The sequence below is a fragment of the Thalia democratica genome, chromosome 5 (genome assembly GCF_965202585.1).
Source record: "Thalia democratica chromosome 5, ktThaDemo2.hap1.1, whole genome shotgun sequence".
NCBI classification, from domain to species: domain Eukaryota; kingdom Metazoa; phylum Chordata; class Thaliacea; order Salpida; family Salpidae; genus Thalia; species Thalia democratica.
In genome coordinates this window covers 14,545,769-14,566,424 of record NC_139169.1, presented here as the reverse complement: position 1 = coordinate 14,566,424, position 20,656 = coordinate 14,545,769, and the positions used below count along the sequence as shown (strand labels likewise).

General features: G+C 24.4%; 1 protein-coding gene across 1 annotated transcript; it reads right to left on the bottom strand.

Moving 5' to 3' along the window:
• Positions 1-15,881: 15,881 nt before the first annotated feature.
• Positions 15,882-16,683, bottom strand: LOC145836267 (CD209 antigen-like protein C). The gene is made up of 2 exons (XM_082944086.1): positions 16,568-16,683; positions 15,882-16,152 (listed from the first exon to the last, which is right to left on the bottom strand). The coding sequence occupies exons 1-2, from the start codon at positions 16,681-16,683 to the stop codon at positions 15,882-15,884; spliced, it is 387 nt and encodes a 128-aa protein (XP_082800212.1).
• Between the last annotated feature and the right edge of the window lie 3,973 nt (positions 16,684-20,656).

The following is a 20,656-nucleotide window of genomic DNA, read 5'->3' as shown; positions in this document are numbered from 1 at the left end:
TAAGAAGTTTGTTAGAAAATATTAACTTGTAAAATTGTTAGATTTTTCTTGAAGTTACTTTAATTCCAATCTGAATGCGACAAAATATATACTCACATTGAGAACCATCTAAATTAAACAAGTCTACATTAATAAGGAAAAGTTTTATAAAAATATTTATATTGAAAACAAACTGGTATCAAAATAAAGCAGTATTAAAATTACACATGAGCTTGTGTTACCGAAAACTAAACTTAGTAAGTGTTAACCACTTTTTAACAAAGTAAATTTTTAAATATTGAATTTTGTATAGTATTATAAACCCACGTGATATTTAGATTTAATTTATAACTTAATCTAAAAAACTAGGTTGAACAAAATACTTTTATTTTTATTTCACTTATAAACTGACATATTGAAAAAGTATTCATATATTTTTCAAATAAAAATCAACATTTTAATTACATCACAAGATAACTGATATAAGTTTAGTTCTTGTTTATTTTCAAAAAATATTTATACATATTAACTTCATATAAAATATTTTTTATAAGGGATGTACTGAATACATACCTAATAAAACATAAACTCTAATACATTAGAAATAAAAGTATTGTACTTGTATTTATGCACTTAAAGCACAAACTTAAGAAGATAAAATCTTAAATTTTACCATAATTCTTTTCTATTGTAAAATTGTTATTGAATTAAGAAAAACATCAAAGCTGTAGGGACCATTAATTTGATAAAATCTTCTTAAATAATGTTGCATATGCAAATATATACTTTCAAACCTATATGAACAAAAGTAATACAAACAACTTGTCAAAATAATCCCGTAAAATACTTTTTTGTACAATAAACACAAAAACTCAAGCTTAAATTATATATTTGTTTGTTGAATGAAAATTCAAGCAAACGTAAGTACAACTTATCTATAATCTAGGTGAATACTTTTAAAAGCGACAACTAAACTTAGGTGGCCAAAACTAGCAAATAGTTGCATCAAGATGTACTAAATTATCTTAGATTTAGCCAAGAATTAAAAATACTATTGACAACTAAAAATTTAAAAACAATTGTAAATAAAAATGGCGTCTTTAATAAATGTGCATTTAAAGATTAAAAAAAATAATACGTTATAAAATATAAAACTAACAAAAATTTGTTCAAAACTTTTTCAAAATATTTCTAAGACAAAGAAAAAGTTTAAAATAAATAAAGTTTTCAATGAAAAATCAAAAAAATCCTGAGTTAGAAAAAAAATTAAAATAAAATTGAAAGTAGCCTCAGCTAACCAGGACAATTTTAATTCCAAAATTGTTAAAGTAATTACTTTAGTTGATCAAAGTACTCTTAATATTTTAAAGCTATTAAAAACAAGTATTTAGCTGACCTAATCCACACTTATTTTCTTAATTTCATATTAAACTGAGACAACAACTTTTATTTCTTTTAAGCACAGTAAAATTTACAAAAAATATAAAAAAAATAATTCTATTATCCATTAAGCAATCACATAGTTTAAGGAAATTACCAAAAACAGTTCGTTCTTAAAAAAAAAATTTTGAAAGTAAAACAATTTTATAGCTTAAAACAACTTTAAGTACGTTAAAAAATGTATTTACACATATGAACTACATAAGAATATATGTAATTTATAATATAAATAGTTGTTTATAAAAACATTTTTTTACTAAGCTTTATAGTTAAATTTTATATTTAAAATAATAACTACGTTTGTAGATAAACTTAAAATAAAATTATATAAAACAAAAAATTCAATAAATTCTTTATACAACAAAACTAACAAATGTTTGAACTTCAATGATACGTCTGTTGAAATGAACGGATTTATTTTTTTCGGGTCCTCAAAATGTGGTTAATTACTTTGTTGCTGTAAAAAAATATAATGTGTGAAGTTAAGAAATAAAAGTGTAATAATTAATTCATTTGGATAATAAAAACCGATTATTTATTTATAACTATAACTTCATACGTTGTTACATATGTACTCTGGGATGCTTAGGTAAGATATTGAGAAATATAGCTTAAAGACAAGCATCAATATAATTAACCAATTATTTAAAATTGCATTATAGTTCAAGCTTATTAGTATAATACGTTTGAGAACTTTTTAGCTAAGTAAATTTTAATAAAATCGTTTAAAACTTTTAAAAGTTTGCAATGAAGTGTACAACTAAATCAATCCATTTAATTATTTAAAGTTTCTTAAAAATTAATTTATTTACTATAAGCTAAAAATAAATATACTTGAAATTTTTCTAAACTTCATGCAAATATTAATAACATAGTACACTTTACTAGAAATGTATCAATCTTAGTAAATAATAATTTATTTCTATTATTTTATAAAATAAATTTAAACAATTTCTATGTATTATATATAATAAAATATAAAAATTTATGTTTAACAAGTCAAAACGATTGTTTTGTTGCATCTATGAAAACTGATTGAGAAGTTAATTTTTTATTAAATTACACCACAAAATGTTTATAATTTTTAAGTATGTTATGACTATCTTTATTTTTTTTTTTTGTTTCTTTGATAGACAAAAATCTGTAGTTGTCAAAATTGCAACAATTTGAAATGGATGTACAAAATACTATAAATTTAAGTTTTTCTTAGCACAATAAATGTTTAAAAGTTTAACTTGAAAACAGAAGATTTCTCATTCATTGCAAGTCTGCTGTATCGGGTGCACGACCATTTCGGACGCTTAAACCTGTTTTAAAATAGTTTAAGAGACCATATCTCAAAATGATAAATAAAAAAAAAAGTGATTTTAACCTTAATAACCGAAAGGTTTTTTCGTAAACCATGTCCTTGGACCAAATTTTTAAGCGATTTTTTTTTGTTCAACAAATAATATAATAGTTGACAACAAATACTATTTTTTTGTGCAAAATTTTGAATATTGTTTGAGAAAAGGCTGGAATAACTTAAAAACAGTTTATTTTTTAGTTATTTTGTTAATTATTTTTTAATATTTTTAGCAAATATGTTTTACTTTTTTTTATAAATAGCCACTTGAACAATTTTTAAAAATTTTCAATTTTCATGTAACATTCAGTTCCACTGCTAAACTGATTTCTAATCTGATATTTTATACTTGTACGTTACATTTACTTTTATAAATGACTTTAATTTTTTCTTATACGTCTTTGATTTTTGAATTGTTCTCTAAAAATTTATTTTATTTATTACTTTTATATTGCGTTTGAGCACATAGTTTAAAAATATAAGTTCAAAAATTTACAGTTTTCAAGTTGAAACACTGTGTCCATACAAATTTTCACTAAATGGTCTATTGGATTCATAAATGATTATGTTATAAACCAAAAAATTAAACTAAGTTCAAACTATATAAAACATACAAATATTAATATACAGAGTTTTCCCACAGGACTTTATTGTTTTTTGTGATTAAATTAATGTGGCTTTTAACTAATAAATATGTAACTAAAATAGTGTTTTTTGAAAATAAAAATCAAACTTTAATGTAGTTACTTACTTTATAGGTAAAATAGCTAAATTAGCATCAAGTAAAAACTAAGTTATGTGTCGAATATTTTTTCAAATGACATAAATTATGTTTAATGAAAATAATTGCTTATAGACAGTCTACTCAATATAAGTATAACAATTTGTTTTTAATCGGAAGGGTACAAAAAACAGTAATGCTTTTATGAATAATACTATGATAAAACAAAAATCCTTAAAATTAGTTAAGATAATGATGAAAATATACTCTAGAGGATTGAAAACTTATTTAGAAATGGTACAAAATAAAAATATAATAGTGTTGAAAAAATGGGTGTTGTAATGTTGTATTTTATTTATATTATAACTTACAACATAGTTAAAGGTTTACAATAACTTATAATAACCCAAACTTGTTGTACTTATTAATTACTTTATTCAACAAAGCTTACTTTTAAATCACTACTATTTAGTTTTAATAGTGATTAGAAAATAGTTTTAATTTTATAAATATTTAGTAAGGCATAATTAATTTACATTATATACAGGGTGGCCATTTTACCTGAAATCCTGAAAATACTAAAGCTTCAAATAATTAAGCAAATAAGCCTGAAACTTTTATCATTTTTACATGTAAAATAGTGAAATTTAGATAAGATACCAAATATAATTTACAAAACAGGATTTTTCAGATTATTGAAAATTTATCTTAATACAAAACACATTTCAAGTAGGATTTTATGCTAAGTAAAACATTTTTTGACCTTTAGTTTAATTTTACACTAAAAAAGGTAAAAAGAACTTGTACTTTCAAAACTTTGGAAGAATACAAAACCAATGGCTAGGCCACTCTATAGTCTACTTTACTGTACAAAAACCATAACTAATGATAAGAGTTTTACAAAATTTAATACTTATAAAAAACTTCACTCTAAATTAATAGCTGATAAATCTTTTTAGAACACATGACTTATAAATTATGTAATATGAAGAAATCACTACACTTTAAATTAAATATACAATAATTTTAATGATAATATGACTTTATAGGTGTTTTAGCATGCATTGTACCTTCTCTGTCAAATTAATTGTACACATGGCAAAAGTTTGTATTTAATTCAAAAAATGGTTTATTTAGTTTTTGTTTATACTTTTTTATCATTAATGCAGATCTTCAGGTAATTAGCCTTGTGAAACACAATTTTTTACAGGGTGGACATTGGTTTTTCAAAATTTCTTTTAATTTTTCTGGTTTTCAATGATTAAAAATGTATTTATTATTGAAATTATTTGTTTACATTATTTATAGTTATGTATAAATCATTACTTCTAAGATTTTTTTTTAATTCAAAGTTTTTATGGTTTTAGTTCAAAATTTAGGTTTTTTCAAAAAAATATTAAACATAAGACTTTTAGCTCAAATTTTCAAATTGTGGTTTATTCTTAATTTTATCAGGATTCAAGGTAAAATGGCCAGTCTGTTGTTTATAGTTATTAAAAATTGCAACCAAATACTTGTTGCCAAATACATACCAAAATTTTTTTCTGTATAGAAAACATATGTTTTGTTTTTTTAATTACTAAAATTTTATACACTCAGTTTAAACAAGCATGATCACAATTTTTTTTTTATAATTTTTAAAGTAAAACTCTAAATACATAAATTACACATGGTCACTTAAAATGAATAAACTATGTTTTGTGTAACATATAATTCAGCTTTACAATAATTTAACTTCATAACTTTTTCTTTAATAAAGGTTAAAAAAAAAAAGTTTATGTAAAATTTTTTATTAAAATAAGTTTAAGAATTAAAATTTTGGTCAATCACTTTTATTATAGTTGATATATATCTAAAGTTAACTCTAGACAAAAAATATTATTTTTTAACTGTTAGTTTAGTCTCAAAAGTATAGAAATACACTAATTTAATTCTCGCTGGCATATAATTGCTACCAGCTATAATACTTATGGTTTTTGTTAAGCATTTAAAACTTGTTAGTGCTATAATAAGATGCTGAAATAGCAAAATATTCACTTTCATATATTATTAACATATAAAAATTCTTTAGTTTTAGTGAAAATTTATCTTTTTGATACCATTAGTACTTTAAGCTAAGTTTATATATAAGTTTTTCCTGATAAAGTTAAAAGTTTTTATTTTTGTCACAAAAACTAAACCATAAAATTTAAAGATGATAACATATTTATTTTGAAACACTACCGTTCTTCATAATATTTGTGAACTTATACTTAATATTCTACTTACTCAAATTTCAACTGCTAAAATCATGGTGCACTATATATTATTTGATAAATTGTTCCCAAAAACTATCAAAACTATCTAAAACGTGTTTTTAGTTGAATTTGTTTTACGTAATTAAAAAACTAAATTTGAAAAATTTGAGATTATTTCTGCAAATCTCTACTATAACTAATGTTTTTTAAATAATAAAATTGACCATCAACTACATATTAATGTTTTATTAAAATAAAACTTGTCTTTAACTCAACAAACTTTTTAAAACTTTTTTTTTTCTAGCTATTGTAACTTTTGTTTGTTTTGTCTAAAAAAATTTTTATGTAAAATTATTTGTTATTACTTTTCTATCTTTTTTAAACCCATGTCTTACTGTCATTGTGATACATGTGATTTTTTATTTTTAGGATTGCTATTGTTTGAGACATAAAATTTAGTCTGAATAACACCTAATTTACATTGGCTAATACTAAGTTTGAATTAATAATTAAAAAAAATTAATTATTTGCAAAAAACTTAAAATAAATATTAATTATTTTGCTTAAATTTAAAAAACAATGAAAAAAAAAGAGATTTGAATTCATATAATTTAGCCTGTTGTTTCAAAAAATGCTCAAACTAGCTTAATTAAAAAAAAAAGCTGAGTTAGCCTGAGTTTTGCAATAAAACCTTAATTTTTTTTCCAATATATAACTCATCCTGAGTGTGTGGCAACCCTGCAATTGTTAGTAAACAACCAGAAAGTATTTCTTAGTTTCTTAATGAAATTTAAAAATCTTTATTCATAAATAAAATTGTACTTTATTACCACTTTTTTTACATAACTTCAGATTGAATAAATTGTTTTATGTACTTATATACATTATTTAAGATATCAAATAAGTTTACTACTTGCAGTTCTACTAAATAAAAAAATATTTTTGCTTAAATAATACTTATTTTGATTATTTAGTAAAAAAAAAGAATTTACACAGTGCACTACAAGTACTTTTTTACAACTTTCATCTAACTGATAAATTCATTAACTAAATACCTATTTTTGGAATTAATAGTAGTAAGTAATTAACCTAAACTCATTTAAACCACCCTAAGCTTAAATTATTTATCAATAACAAAAGAAAACAATTCAGAATTTTGTTTTTATTCTGCTTACTGCAAGTAACAATAAAGAACTATTAATTAAAACATTTTAATTTAAAATGAGAAATGTTTTTTTTAATTTACAAGCTTTATAAAGCATTGAAAAAAATATGTTATTAACAAATCAAAGGTACTTCTACTGACACATGAGACTTTAGCAAACAAGTAAAACAAAAAGACTGAAAAAAAAGTTTATTCATTTCTTCAAAGAATTCAAAAAGGAGTTTTTTAATCTGTACACCTTCATGAGCTCAGTGAACCCTCTCTTTGTATTTTTCCTGCTGTTCTTCTTACTTTTCTTCAGTACAGGTTTTGAAACATTGATCGACTTCACAGAGACCTCTTCGCAACACGGTGTAAATTGTTGACTTGCTGATGGTGAACAATGGCTTGCACCAAGGCGGTTTACTGTAATGTTGTACGCTGTTTCTGCTGCTTGTATGTTCAACATTTGACAACGCATGTCGTAACTACATCTTGCAAGCGCGTTTCTTCTGTCATAATCGCTTTTTATCAGGCATATGTTTGTTCTGAGAGCAGCATTAAGACCTGCAGTCAGCACCTTCATCGTATTTAAACGGTGTTCGATGCCAGTCTTAAAATACTTAACAGATCTGGCCGGTAGACATTTAATACTTTCATCTATCATGTTGGTAGTAGAACAGACTAACTAGAATGAAGATAAGCTTTAGCGATCAGCTTTTAAATAAAGAGAAAAAAAAAGAAATGAGACAACAGCCAAATTAAAATTAATTATTTTGCTTTTTCTAAGCAATGAAACAAAGATAGTGAAGTAGATTAATTATCTAATTGAGCAAAAATTACTTAATTACTCTTGATTCTAAGCAGTTAATTTTGATTAAGCAGGCAATGGAAAGAAAGTATGAATACTGTACACGTGTTAAAAAACATGTACTGTACATCTGATATGGGTCATGTACATAGCTTAAAAAAAACACTGTGTTACTTGTATGTTTGAATTAAATCCTCATTTACAACGAAGTGATATTTTTATTAAAGCAAGTTTTAGATTGATATCTCATGTATCGATTGTACAAACTTATTGTAAGGCTTTATGCAGCTTGTATATTCAAGTATGTTAAGTTGATTTAGTTTAAAAAAATACTTCATTTTTTATCGTTCGACAACAAACACAAAAAAATAATAACAAGTACTTCAAACTTAAGTATTCTAAGACAAGTGAATCTAAAATACCTATTAAGTATACTTAATTAAAAATGTGCGTACAACTAATAAGGTTATAATTTAGTAGTATTTTGTTTAAGTGCAGCTTTAGCTTATAGGTCCACATTCGATCAATTGACCCGAAGTTTGCCAATCCACGCTTTGGCGTATTTTACAGTTAATAATAAATACTAATAATAATAAACAATAATGATAATAAAAATATTACAAATATTTTATTTGTATTACTATAAAAACTAGACATTCTCTTAACAGATTATACATTTAAATGTTGTGTAGCTCGGTGACAAAAGGCCACCAAACAGTCTATTGACTTTATTTTTGAGTCTTTAACTTTTTTTTTTAAATTTATTTGGTTTGTAATTATGTTAAGCATAAATTAAGACCTTAGAAATAAATATTTTGCATTTGTTAAGTAATAAGATGCATATTTTATCAAAGTTTGTAAAGTTTTTAACCTTTCTTTTACTCGAAATTTTTAAGGGCTTTTTGTAAATCAATACAACAGAGTAAAAGTGAATAAAAACTGCGAAGTTCATAAACCCAATAAATATTGAAGTTTTTCATTTTTTTTTAAACTAATTCGAAACCATACTTTTACTTAAGTTTTCATTGTGAAACACTTGAATATTTTTTTTTCATTATTTATTCAAAAAAATACCTGACTGGCCATTTACAATAACCAATTTAAATTTTAAACAAAGAATTTCCAAATTTTCGTACAGTATATACAGCAAAAATTAAAGTTTAAAAAATAAAAACTCAATTTAAATATCTTATTATCACAAAAAACTTACAGTTTGCTCACACACATGTTGCAGAAAAATTGATTTTTGCGTGCTTGAAGGTTAACTTTTCAAATTTGGTAATTTCAACTTAGATATAAAAACTAGTAAGACAACAAAGTAAACTTATTAATTAAACAATGTTATATCAATAAAATAACAAATTACTAGCAATAGAATGATTATATTACAAAAAAATCTATGACTATCATATGTTTTACTTCTTATGACTTTGTTTTTACTACAAATAGTAAAACAAAAACTTTTTTTTTGGTTTTTAAATATTTTTTTTAATTTAAATTGCCATTTACTAAAAACATTTTAAATTTTTTATTAAGATCTTGATAACATTAACAATTGTGAATCATGCATATTTTTTAAAACTTTATTCATTTATGTTAAGTTTAAAAGTAGTTACTCACAAACTACTTTTATTTGTAAAACATTTTTTTTTATACTTACTGTTTTTTTTTTAGTTTAAAAAATAGCATATTTGAGATAAATTATACTGAAGTTAAAAGTAAAACTTATTAAACGTTTTTCCAATTTTAAATAATAAACTTTTTTGTTTTTTACCATCCGCTCGAACTAAAAGTACAGTAGACTACCGCTTAAGTACGCAAATTGAACCCGACCATAAAGTGCGTACTTAGCACGGGTAGTGCGTACTTTTTTACGACATAGTATTATATGAAATTTAGATGTTTCTTTTCTTTCTTACAACTAGCCACCAAATAATTAAGCCATTTAAACAAGTTTTTTTATTTTAAATAACGTTTAATACATAGTTCTAATCTGCACAATTTTTTGATAGATTTTAAATGATTTATTTTTCCTATATTAAGTTTCTACATAATTAATACATACATTTAATATAAAAGTCAATGTCAGTCAATGATATAAAAAAGAATATTGAGCCATATTTTCTGTTTATATTTTTATTTTGACTTTATAAAATTTGCAACTAGTTTTTGTGGTTAACTAGTTTTATATTATGTCACACTAAAATTAGCCTTTCATTCGTAGATATTCAAAAGTTTTTGAATAAAAAAGAATAAGAAATTTTAGAAAAATTTAGAGAAATTTAGAAAAATGTATGGTAAGCGTCAGAAAATGACTCTATGGAACAAGTATTAGGACAAAGGTAAATTTTCACCACCAAGGCCAACATATGTCTCCCGTGATAATATGAGGGAACTTCTTAGGATTTTCAATGCTTAAATGAGAATGGATTCTCGATTTTGTCTTTCTAGATAAGTGCGTACTTAAGGCGGGGTGCTACCAAAAAAAGTGCGTACTTAAGCGGTAGTCTACTGTATTATAAACTTTTACATTTTTTTTCATAACTTTATATACAATATGTTATAAGTGAATATGGAAAGTTTTAAACTTTAAGTTAAGTTCTTTTAATTTTGTTTTAGAAATTTGTCAAGTTTAATATAATTTTAACAAGGTTTCAGGAATACTTATAAGTTTTTGCTAGGAATATAGAAAAGTTTTATCGGCTGTCTAATTTTTTAATTCAATTTAACCATCAGCTTGTGTCTCTATTAGGACTCAACTACAAAGTTGATATATATTTTCAACATAAGTTGAAATAATAATAAGCTTTATCTTTTGACTTAGATAATCTTTTGATACAGGTGTTTAAGAACTTAATCTTTTATTAACAATTTAAAATCTATTCTTTCAATATTCATGAAACATTCTTAAAAAGTTTAAGAACTTAAGTTTAAAGCCATACAAATACTCTACAGCAATTTATATCTATAAATCATAGCTTAACTTGTAATTCAGTTTACTTTAATAGTTATTTTTAAACACTATGTCCTATAAAGACGATAAAACGTATCGAAGTGATGTGCGATCTTATAACCGAAAGGTTCATGGTGCACCAGGTCATAGGATCAAATATTTTGAGTGTCTTATTTTGTCCTTCAGTAAACTATAAGTTAAAAGTTACATATAAAAGTAATCATTTTAAAAAAGTCTCAACGTTTTTTAAATGTTGCGTAAGAAAAGTTTGTCTGTATAACATTTTACATTTAAAAAGTTTGAAATATTTCCTTTTTTATAATGTTCACTTTGTTTATATCAAAAAATTTGACATAAACTTATAACTCTTTAGAAATATTTTGAAATAAGTAGTTAAGTGTAACAAAAACATCAGCAAAGAGTATACTTTGAGCTAATTTGTATGTCTTAACTGGTTTTTTATATTCAAATTCTCTTACAATTTTGAAACTATACTTATTTGAACAAACTAAAATTTCAAAATTTAATTTTTGTCTTGGATGCCTTTTTTTTTTTGTTATCGGGATAGCACCCTAGAACTAGATCAGTCTGAGTAGAAAAATAATCTGAAAATAATATCAAGTACTTTGCTTTGCAAGTTTTAAGTAGCCTATGAAGAGTGTGTTTGTTGATACGCTTGAAAAGCTTGCAAAAAAGGTTTTTTCTTTAACTTGGAATATTAATGAAAATTGGGTTGTTCTAATAACTAATGTCAAGTTTTAAAGATGCCATGCTAATATAATATAACTTTCTAATAACATAATATTTTAAGTAAGCTACTAAATAAAATACTTTTAACTTAAGTACACAAAATAAATATTTCAACAGATCTACATACATTTCTAATCAAGAATTTAAAACACAAAAATTTTACTTGACAAATAACAAAGTTAATTAATAACTAAATTAAAAATTAGAATTTTTATGTTAGTATTTGTGTATTACAAATACTAAATACTAAGTTTACTCTCAATTAAATAAATAAATCATTTTATAAACATGACATTTCTAGTTTTTGGTATGTGTAAAGGAGTTCTTTATAGAAATTTTGAAGCAAATACTTTATTACTGCAAGCAATTTTTTTCATTATTTATTTTAAAGAATAGAAAGAAAAAAACAAATAAGAAAAAGACTTAGTTTATTTTTTTCTGATCGCTTTCTCCTGGTAAAGTGGTTTGCTTTACCCTACTTCCTGCGCTTACTCCCTCTTGTCTGGTTTCCACATCCATTGTCCGTCACTGCAAGCAACAATACCATTAAAAAACTGCGTACAGAACTCTTTCGTCAGGGCTAGTTCTTCAACTGCAAGTTGGTTGGACATTTCAGAAATAGAACTTGAAATAATTTTTCTTCTTCTATCTGCAGGCTTGTTCTGCTCGAAGACCTCGCTACCAATCTGCATAGCTGCTTGACCATAGACAGGTGGGCTTATACCAAAACGTTAGGTTGTGTAGTATTAGTACCATAAGAACTACTCATACAGGCGTTGTATACAGAACAATTATCATAAGGAGATTGGTTAATATTAGCATTAAAGAAAGAAGTGCCTGAATTTTATTTTGTTGATATAGAGTGCGATCACTTACAGAGCTAAAGTATGAGAAGACCTCCACCATATATTGATGCATGCTGTGTTCATGACATTAATAAACTGACCTGCAGCGATTAAATACTGGTTGTCAATAGGATTTTCAACAATACTAATTCCTTTTGAACCAGGAAAGTGTAGTTGATCCTGGGACAAAAGAATACCAGTGTTAATTTTGACATTGTTTCGATGGCTTGACATGACGTTTGTTACTACCACGTAAGCAAAGTAATATGAAAAAGAGTTTTTGCATGCCACTTTTTAAAGAGAACACGAAGAATAGAGGTAAGCTATGAACAACAGTCGAGTCTTTTGCTCTAAGTATTTGTCTTATTATTTTATTATTAATAGTTGATTGCACTAATCTAAAAACCTATGACTCAGATTAGTTAATCACTATTATAAGATAGATTTAAAAAAAAAACTGTATAGCGTTAATTAGTAGTAAAAAATGTAGATTTTGCACACGTGTAGTGAAAAGACTTATGCCTAGTTCTAAGTTTTTATTTAACTTTGAGTCTAAAGTGCAAACTCCTCATAAAAACAAAGAATTTTTAATCATTACAAAAACTTATGATAAAGTTTAGACAAGTCTACAGAATTGACCAGTAATCTTAGAAAATAACATAAGTGAATTTTGGTAAGCTAAGATAAATTGACCGCTGTCGGGACTTTACATCAACTCAAAATTAATAAACTAAAACTATTTAAATCAACTAGCTGCCCTATAACACAGAGGAAGTAAAATTGACACTCAAAATTAACTACTTATCTTTAGCAGAAGTATACAGTGTGGTTGCAATATGGTCAACAATAACCATAAAATTAAGGTCAACAAACCTACAATAAAACAGTATAATAAAATTAAATTTATCTGCAAGGTCATTATGTTCCTTCAGTTATTTAAAAGAAAGAATGATACTTATAAACAGGCATTAATTTTTATCATAACTAAGTATTCCTTTATTTTTATAACAAGGGTTACAAATAGTTACAGAGTTAATAAATTGTCCTTTTTATCTTTAAAACACTGATTAAATATAGTTTTACTAATTTTTGAAATTATGATGACTTGATGTGAGTGAATAGATGATATCCAAGAGTCTTTGGCTAAAAGTAAACGTTAAACGTTCAGATTTAATCGTAATTATTGTATAAACGTCAACTAAGTCTAAAATTGAGTTATGTGACACTATTTGGCACTATTTGGCAATATCAGCAAGTTCAAAACAACATTATGAAACTATTGTGAACCAATAATGTTATAGATAAATGCAGAGGAAGAGTTACATGGTCAGCTTCATAGCATAAAATAATATACATTTTTTATACAGACGAGTGAAAGTTTAAAACTTTTAGTAATGTTTATTAAATTAGATATATTTTGATTGTGTTACCTGGTGGCTTAAGAGTCCTGATAATGGACCTAGAAACTCGCTGAAAATTAATTTTCTGTTCCTTATTGAAAATTTCAATATCAGTTTAAAGTAAAAGTATAATATAACATTGTTGTTTTGTGCTTTTACAATTTTCTTGACTGTTTAGTTTGTCAGTTGTTAACTTAAGTTTTTAAAAATATCTAATACAGAAACTAATCTAAATAAAAGCTAATTAATAAAAAAGAGCTTACTGTTATTATCTGATTCTTTCAACAAAAACTAGCTATGATGATTATTATAAAAAAAACTTTACACAGCTTAAAAAAATAATTTGATTAAGTAAAATATACCGATAAAAGTACTGTACTAGAATAAAACATCTTAAATTAAAATTACACACAATATAAACTGTTTTAATGCATTTATTATTACTTATTTATGACCCTATTTATGTGTCGAACCAGTGAAGCAAAACGAGTTTCTTCTGCCGTTGGAATTTATGGATTTTAAAAGAATTTACGCTCAGGCGTAACGTTAAGGTTTACTTGTAAATAAAGTAACATGGGTAAAAACTAGATAAATTTTAAGGATAATACCAAAAAATTGATCTCAATAAAAAATAAGATGACTCAATAATTGTTTACGTTTTGACCTGCAACTATATTGTGCATTATTTTGTATGTATTATACAGATCATTAGTCAACAGTTTATCATGCAAAATAAGCGACAGGTTACTGTGTTCCTTTAATCAATTTTATGTAATACAAATGTAAGGAATATAAATTGACAAAATACATAAAAAATATTAAAAACACTCTTACTAAGTTATAATTTTTTCTAAACTCATTATTAAAAGGTAAATGATACATCGATTTTGTTCAGTTCAAAAGAAAACTTTTAAAAGGCCAGAGTATGATATTCTTTTGTATATTCTATATATACAATTTTTATAAAGAATTTAATGAAACTTTTTGTTGTTAATCATCATTAAAAGTTTGTATAGGATTTAACAAAAACGAGATTTTGACAGCAAAGAAAAAGTATACAGCCCGTGACAAAAACTTTCAATTAAATACTTTTCATACTTATACACTTTTGTTTAAAAAAAATACTTTTATAAACTAATTACGACAATCACTTTTATATAACTGTATCCAGTTTAGACTGTGAGTTTTTGTGTTTATGAAAATTAAATACTATTAAAAGTGACTGCTCTTCCCTGGATTAACTTTTTTTTCAGTAAATTTTAGGTTTTAAGTGCTTGTAATTTTTTGTTTTACTAGTAAATAATTCTTAACTTAACGGTAATTAAGGAAATAGCAAATAGTATCAAAAATATCATAAAAACTTCCCATATTTTGTAATGCATAACATAAGATAGTTATATTTGTATATATATGTATTTTATTTCCTTGAATAAAACTGAATGAAAATATTAATACAGGTCAAAAAACTAAATTATTTATATATACTGAAATTAACGTTATTTTCAACGTAATCGAAAAAAAAATATTTTTAAGTGACAATTTGTAAATAATGTTTTAAAACTATTCGCTTTTTATGTCTTGAGATTGTTCAAATTATTTGTTCACAAAATAAAAATAGTTGTCAAATGCAGATAATGATATAAACCGAAATTTATACGTCAACAAATTATATATAAAAAAAAATTAACGAAAAATACCAAGCTACAACACGATTTAGTCTAAAGTTGTGTTATCAACTGTGTGTAAATATATTAGTAATTTAAAGCTATTTAAGTTAAAAGTAATCTTAAATTAAAATAGGTTTTATTAAAATCTTTTCAAACAACTTTTAAGACGTATTTCATAAAAATTTTAAATTCCATTAGTTTTCGATTATTCTATTTTTTAGGCTGTGAAATTATCCTTCAATAAAGTTTTACTATGCAAATTTATATTGAATATGAAAATTTTATAAAAGGGATTTTAACAAAATACACTTATTGAAACTTAATATTTTTTTTTTATGTCAAACTTTTAGTTAATCTTTAACTCGGGTTTTTCAAAAATTACTTAAACTTATTAACTAGGTTTTTTTTAAATATTTGTTTATAATTTATTTAATAATATTTATTATTTAGTCAAAAATATAAGTGCTTAGATAAAGATTTCCTTTCATATAGTAAATTAAAAAATTAAATATTAAAAAATACAACAACACTCAATATATATTTGAAAATTAATACTTTATTATCATTAACATGCTTCCAATCATACAAATCAGCAAATATTAGCCGAAATTTTGCAAAGACCGTACCCTATGAAAGTGTTGTGGCATTCACGCAGGTAATCTCCGTCAGTGCATCCGTAATTCCAATCAGTACCTGCATCACCCCAATATTCTCCCCAAGCGAACACAGCACTTGTTACATCAAAATCTTCTCCTGATGAAATGTAACGCCAGCGACCCTCGTCATAGGAGTCGGAGATGCCGAGCCAGATGTAGTAGAGGTCACCGTCCCAAGCAGCTTTAGTTATTGCTTGTATCTGACTGTTATTTAACTTTGGTGTTATACAACATTTAATTAAAACTATTTTTAACTTAAACACGTTCTAAGTTTTTATTATACATAAGCAGTACCTATAAAAAAACTTTATAACTGTTTTTTATGCAAATTAGCTTAATCAAGTTCAACACAAAACTTTAAATGTTTAAGGACCTTTTCTGAGTATATTTCTAACTGATGCTAACAATAGTTATAATATTATAAGTTTAATTGTTTACAAAAAAAGGAGATGCCTCTATAATGAAAATTAGAAATAGTATATTTTTATTGAAAAACAAGCTTTTGAAAAATAAAAAAAACATAATTATTTAATGTTGAAACAACCCTTTAATTTTTTTTATCTAAATGTGACTTATGACAGCTTTAAACTTTTAAAAACTTTATTTTAAGTTTTATAACTTGTGGTATTGTTTGCCACTTATTCCGACTGTCTCTTGCACCAAGTCACCCCCTAGTGCCAGACACATTCCTCTTGCTCTATTAAATGTACCTTTTCCAGGTGTCAGAATGAACATCTTGCCAATGCAACTATCTAAATAAAATATACTAGTTAATTAATCTAACAATGTTTTATTTACTTAATTTTTAAAATAATTTTAAAACTACATTTATAAACTTTTATGATTCATTCTTAATATACTATTTCATATAAAAAATGCTAACAAGTACTTATATAATGCAAAAGTTGTTATAGTTTTAAATTACTTCAGTTTAATTTGCATATAAAAACGCTCTACAATTTTTTAAACTCATTTAGTTTACCTTCAATACAATAGTCATTGCAATTGCATACGTCTAACTTTTCAGCTGATGAGAAGATAAGAGTAGAAACAAGAAAGATAAGCAGTTTAGAACTTATCATTTTCTATTATTTAGATTAAATATGTTGTAAATTCTAAAGATGTGGCTTTATTTCTAGCTTATCAAAAAAACAATGTTTTTTTTTTCAAGTATATAACAAGAAAAACAAGTTTTATATAAAGTAACAAACTTAAGACTCTGCCAATACTTATGTAATGCATGAGAAAAATTAATTTTTAGCAAAGTTTATTTTCATCAGCAAATAATAAAAAATTTCGTAACTAAAACGTCACATATTTGTATAACGAAAATAGATGGCATTTTTGTAAGCATTGAATTTACGCAGTCGATTTTATTGTTTACTTAAGTGAACTTGGCATGTTGCGAGTTTTAGTAGTGTTTATAAAACTGTTTATTACTGTTGTATTAAAAAGTAAAACAGTTTTACAGTGGTGTTTTACTAGTGTTTTGCTTTAAAAGAATCGGTATGATTAAAACTTTTCAGATTGTATATATCTTTAATATAAAGTAACAATTGTATGCGAATAAATAATTTAACATTCGGTATAAGGTAGGTTTAATTGTTATTTATAATTTTTTTAAATGGAACTCATTTATATGCTAATTAATTAAATAGACACTTGCCTTAAGAGAACTAAAGTACTATTTTATCAATTCGTTAGGTTTATTAAATACGTTTAAATAGTCTGTCAAAATCAAAAGATATAACTTTATTATATTATGTGGATAAACTTTATACAAAATTAGTAAAATTTAATAAATAAGTTTTTCTGCTTTATAAATGATTTATTAAAATTTAATACTTTAAGCTAAACTTTATTGACCAAATATTTTCTAAAAACCTTTTATGTTTGTCAAAAATAACAGAATAAAAGTAAGTCTATCTTTATACAAAAACAATTAAAGACACGTTTATTCAGTTTTTTTATCATTTTTAAAAACTTGTACATCTTGTACATTTATCATTTTCCTTAAAATACTTTAGTAAAAGTTCATTTTCTTAGGAAAAACATAAGAAAAGTGATGTTTTAAACAAGGTAAAATTTAAGAATAATTTAAAATTTATTGCAAAAGTTGAGTCTGTCCTTTTTTATACTCAGTAAATACTTCTTAATATATTTTTATCTAACACTGAATGCTTAAAAAAATCCATATGGTTTCATTTCTATCGATTTTGTTTTCATTACAAATATTTTTAATGTTTCGTAATTAAAACGTCACATATTTCTACAACGAAAATAGATTGAGTTATTTCAAGCCATTTTTTACGCAGTCGATTTATTTGTTTACTTAAGTTATTGTAACTCCTTATTTTGGATACATAGGAATGTTAAAAAAAAATTATAAATTGTTCTAGAACAGGGTTACAAAAGAGAGCGATATTTTCTTTTTGGGCGATTTTAGTACGAAGTTAGGCAATAGCAGATATTCATTAACAAAATTGAACTGTGGTTTTTTTTCAATTTAAATCATGCACTTTGGCATGCACTAATGAGCATTCTATTTAAAATATTATTAGAACAAATTGAAACAGTGTTTTTTTATTGAGTATCAGTAGTATTTTAATTTAATGATTTTTTAAACATATAAGCTGTTAAATTAGTTCTTGTAAATGAATTGCTTTGTGTTAGGTAGTTTAAACTTAATTTTAAATCATAAACTAAAAGAAATCTTGTTTACACTATTTTATTTCTTTGTCAAGTAAAATCATCATGAATATTCAATTACAAGAAAGGGAACTTAACTATATAATTTTGTTTATATTTATAGTACTATTTAGTAAACTTAAATTTAAAAGCTAACTAAATAAAGTGCAGAAAAATAAGTTAACTTCCAAGATTTTTAAAAACTTTAGTTGAAGATAAGTTTGTATTGTTTATTTTTAAGTCAAACGTAGAGGGAGTAGTGTTTTCTAAATATTTAAAACTTTCAATTTATTAGGGTTTAATTAAGCTTTTTTTTTTTTCCTTTAGCAAAATGCAGATTTTATCTAAGGAATTCTGTATACTTATGTTCGATATGCTAAAAGTTTTCGTGTCATCTGCAAAGAGGTAAATGTCGCTGCTAACATCAACTTCTAAGCTTTATCATTTATGTAAATAATAAGTATCAGTGGTCCATTTCACCCTCATTGAGGGACCCTACTGAAATATGTAATGATATTAAATATATTTTATTTATTGCTACTTTTCAAGTTCTATCATTTAGAAACTCTTTGAACCAACTAGCTAGACTGCTATGAATTTTGTATTGCGATAATGTCAAAAGCTTTTTTGATATTTATTCATATTACTTTAGTAGACTTGTTGTTTAAAAAAGATACTAACCAAGCGTATGAGCAATCAAATAATTGAAAACAGGATGTTCGGTTAAAGAAAAAAACAATTTTTTTAGGTGAAGTAAGGCTATCTAAAAAGGTGTATTTTTTTAGCAATTTTATGTTCAAGATTCTGCAAAAGCTTGTCAAAGAATTTGGTATGTAATCCTAAGTGTTGTATTGGTACTTTTTTGTGTATTAGTATTAATATATATTGTTCTGTTACAGAAAATGTAGCAAGAGAATAATTAAAGATAAATGATATTAGAAAAACTATATAATAAATAGAGCCTTTGATAAAAAACAATGGAATGTTAACTGGTGTTCTTGTTATTTTATCTTTTAAGTGAATGATAGATTTAATCGTTTCATCATTGGTTACAAAACATTTTTGCTTTTCTAGACAGTCTTTATCAATAAGTTAAAAGTTTTTGTTTTCATCATCTTTAACTAATACTTTTTGAAGGTATTTATTAAAATAAAACACTTCCTCAAAACCAGATACTATTGGTAAATTGTTTTCGTCATGGAATACAGTAAAAGCAGGTGCTATCTTTAGCTTAAGTATAGAAATATTCTAAAAAAGTAGTTACGAGCTATTTTAAAAACCACTCTCTGTCTTTTACAAAACACTAACATTGAAAAAAGCTTTCTTTTCTTAAATAAACATTATTGATTTTTATTTAACCAAAATTCTATTTTATAATTATCATAGATTTCTAACTTTTTAGTTAAATAAATAAAAAACAATATCAACTATGCTTTTGGTTCAAAATGATCGTGAAAACTAAAAAATTTTGTATATTAGAAATAAATTTGGTAATAACTTTTAAAAGAGTATAATCTTAAAACCCGCCAGCCTAAACAACAGTTACTTATTTTCAGTAAACTAATAGTTTTCATAAATATAAAACATAAAAACAAGATATATTTCATACATAGTTGTCATTAAATTAAATATATTTTACATTAAACTATTGTTTTCAAACGCTGAGAAGTAAGCCTTACTTAGTTTTATAAAAGTTTGCATCGCCTTCTATTTAAACGAGAAACGTTTGTATTGGTTTGAAAAACGCTATAGTTTTTTACTCTAATTATAATAAATTAAATGATATGCAATTAAATAAATAAATGTAGAATGTTAAATCCATGTTAGGTTTGTCAGCGACACTAACCTAATTTAAGCATGTAATCAAATTAAAATAAAAGGATTTAAAAAAATTCGTGAATTTGAAAAACTTTTTTGTAAACTCTCCGTTGTCAGAAATTAAGAAATAATAGCTTTTATTATAACATAGTGCTCCTTTACTAGATAACTAATTCTTATATTTTCCCAATTACCCCCCCAT

Excerpts from the sequence above, each read along its gene's own strand:
- LOC145836267 (XM_082944086.1), bottom strand. The coding sequence starts at position 16,683 with ATGTTCATTCTGACACCTGGAAAAGGTACATTTAATAGAGCAAGAGGA. Across the intron at positions 16,153-16,567 it reads AGTGGCAAACAATACCACAA|TCAGATACAAGCAATAACTA; the intron begins GTTATAAAACTT and ends GTTAAATAACAG.